The following is a 2,029-nucleotide window of genomic DNA, read 5'->3' on the forward strand; positions in this document are numbered from 1 at the left end:
TTTTTTTTTTGAGAATGAAATGTTTCCCATCATAGTGGATTCTTAAGCACGTTCTCCACGTATGCGGCGTGCTAGCTGGATGTCTTTTGGCATGATTGTTACACATTTGGCATGGATAGCACACAGGTTGGTATCTTCGAAAAGGCCAACCAAGTAGGCCTCACTTGCCTCCTGCAAAGCACCAATAGCTGCGCTCTGGAAGCGCAGATCTGTTTTGAAATCCTGAGCAATTTCTCGCACCAGAAGCTGGAAAGGAAGTTTGCGAATCAGAAGTTCAGTGGACTTCCGACAACGTCTAATTTCACGGAGTGCCACAGTACTGGACCTGTAACGATGAGGTTTCTTCACCCCTCCAGTAGAGGGCGCACTCTTGCGAGCGGCTTTTGTAACCAGTTGCTTCCTGGGTGCTTTACCACCGGTGGATTTGTGGGCTGTCTGCTTTGTACGAGCCATGGTAAAGAGACCTCCTCAATTACCCACCTTCTTCGGTTGGAGCTCGGCGAGCTAGAGGCGGCGCTGGCGTTGGAGAGCGACGGTCCAACCTCTATTCTTTATAAACACCCAGATTTGGGTATTTCTGTTTAGCAACACAGTAACAACAGACAACCACATAAGAAGATGCAGATCTTGCTAATACCATGACAAAGGTTCGTTTGTAGCAGGTTCATGATACAGCCTGAGCTGTTAGGAATCAGCTCTTTGGCTACCTGGGAGGAGCAAGGACCACTTCCCTGGGTGCTACTTCCTCCCCACCCGGGCGCCCTGATGCACCAGCACTCACTCTCTGCTGTACACACCTTATTGCTGGGCATTACCTCCGTACGCAGTGTCTAAACTGTCCCTGGTCAACGTATAGTTCAGCAGTCACAGCAGTGGGGTCATCTGGAGGCTAATCTGAGTGAACTTGGGAGTGCCAGGACCCCTGCCCTGCGGGTTTTCTCAGCTTCTGCTGAGTTAACTCACGGGTCAATCAATAAGGCATCTACTACTTCTTTAAGGGTGTGTGTGTGTGTGTGTGTGTGTGTGTGTTCCAATTTACTTATTTCTTCCATGAAACACAGATGGGGGTGCCCCCTAAACAGAATCTCCATGCCTCATCCACCCCAACTCTCAGCCAGCCAACCAGCCAGCCAACCAGGGCCACGGGCACATCTGGCAAGTTTAGGGAGGTGCCTGGACACAAACCAAGAACCTTACACAGATGGGTACAGTTGTGTTACTACTGTGCCACCACTTGGTCTCAAGGCAGACAGTTTTAGAGAGGAGGAAACAGAGACATGCAGAGGTCGAGCGGCCTTCAGATGGTGCCACAGCCAGGGTGTTAACCCTGAGCCTCACTGTTACAGGCTGTGCCACGTGACCAAGGGGAGGGCAGAGCCAGGTGGCACTTCCTGAAGATGTGCCGAGGCAAGAGGGATGGTGGTAAAAAGATGGTCCACAGGGTCCAGGCAGGGAAGCTACTACGGGTATGTTTTAAACCCCACAAAACAGAAAACAGGGCCAAGCATGTGCAGAGCCAGGCTGACATCACCTCTCTGCTCCCGTTCTGCAACTGCCCTGTTGATACAAGTCTCAGGCACCTTCTGCAGTATGGGGTGTCGGGATTTGAATTGATGGAAGGGCTGCAGAGACTTGCTCATGCCATTGCATCCAGTAGTCTGGGGACCCAACCTACCCAAGTTCCCTGAGAAGCCCAAGCTGGGTGGCTCGCATTGCCCTAGCGCTGGGGCAGAGGGAGAGAGAACATACTAATCACATGATCTGTGTTCACCCTCCAGCACTGGCCCAGCCCCAGGTTTCTGAAGGCACGTGGCAATGTACCAGCCACGCCACCCAGCACAGCTCTGCTCCTGCCTTCTGCTGCCAGGACCAACACCAGTGACCTAAGCACTTAGACCCTCAGAGCTGGGCCCAGTCCACACCCCTACTGTCTCTTTAGATACCCTGCCTGGCTAGCCTACTAGGGTGGCCAGCCTACTCTGAGCCTGGATACTGTCCTCCCCTGGGGTAGGGCTCACCCCTCCCCTGC

At 52.9% G+C, this 2,029-nt stretch overlaps 1 protein-coding gene across 1 annotated transcript; it reads right to left on the reverse strand.

Moving 5' to 3' along the window:
- LOC102470384 (histone H3.3) lies at positions 1-530 on the reverse strand. The gene has a single exon (XM_006163125.3). The coding sequence runs from the start codon at positions 451-453 to the stop codon at positions 43-45; it is 411 nt and encodes a 136-aa protein (XP_006163187.1). The 5' UTR covers positions 454-530; the 3' UTR covers positions 1-42.
- Between the last annotated feature and the right edge of the window lie 1,499 nt (positions 531-2,029).

The sequence above is a fragment of the Tupaia chinensis genome, unplaced genomic scaffold (assembly GCF_000334495.1).
Source record: "Tupaia chinensis unplaced genomic scaffold, TupChi_1.0 Scaffold141399_1, whole genome shotgun sequence".
NCBI classification, from domain to species: domain Eukaryota; kingdom Metazoa; phylum Chordata; class Mammalia; order Scandentia; family Tupaiidae; genus Tupaia; species Tupaia belangeri.

What these genes read in the sequence shown, in the direction of transcription:
- LOC102470384 (XM_006163125.3), bottom strand. Translation starts at nt 453, where the DNA reads ATGGCTCGTACAAAGCAGACAGCCCACAAATCCACCGGTGGTAAAGCA.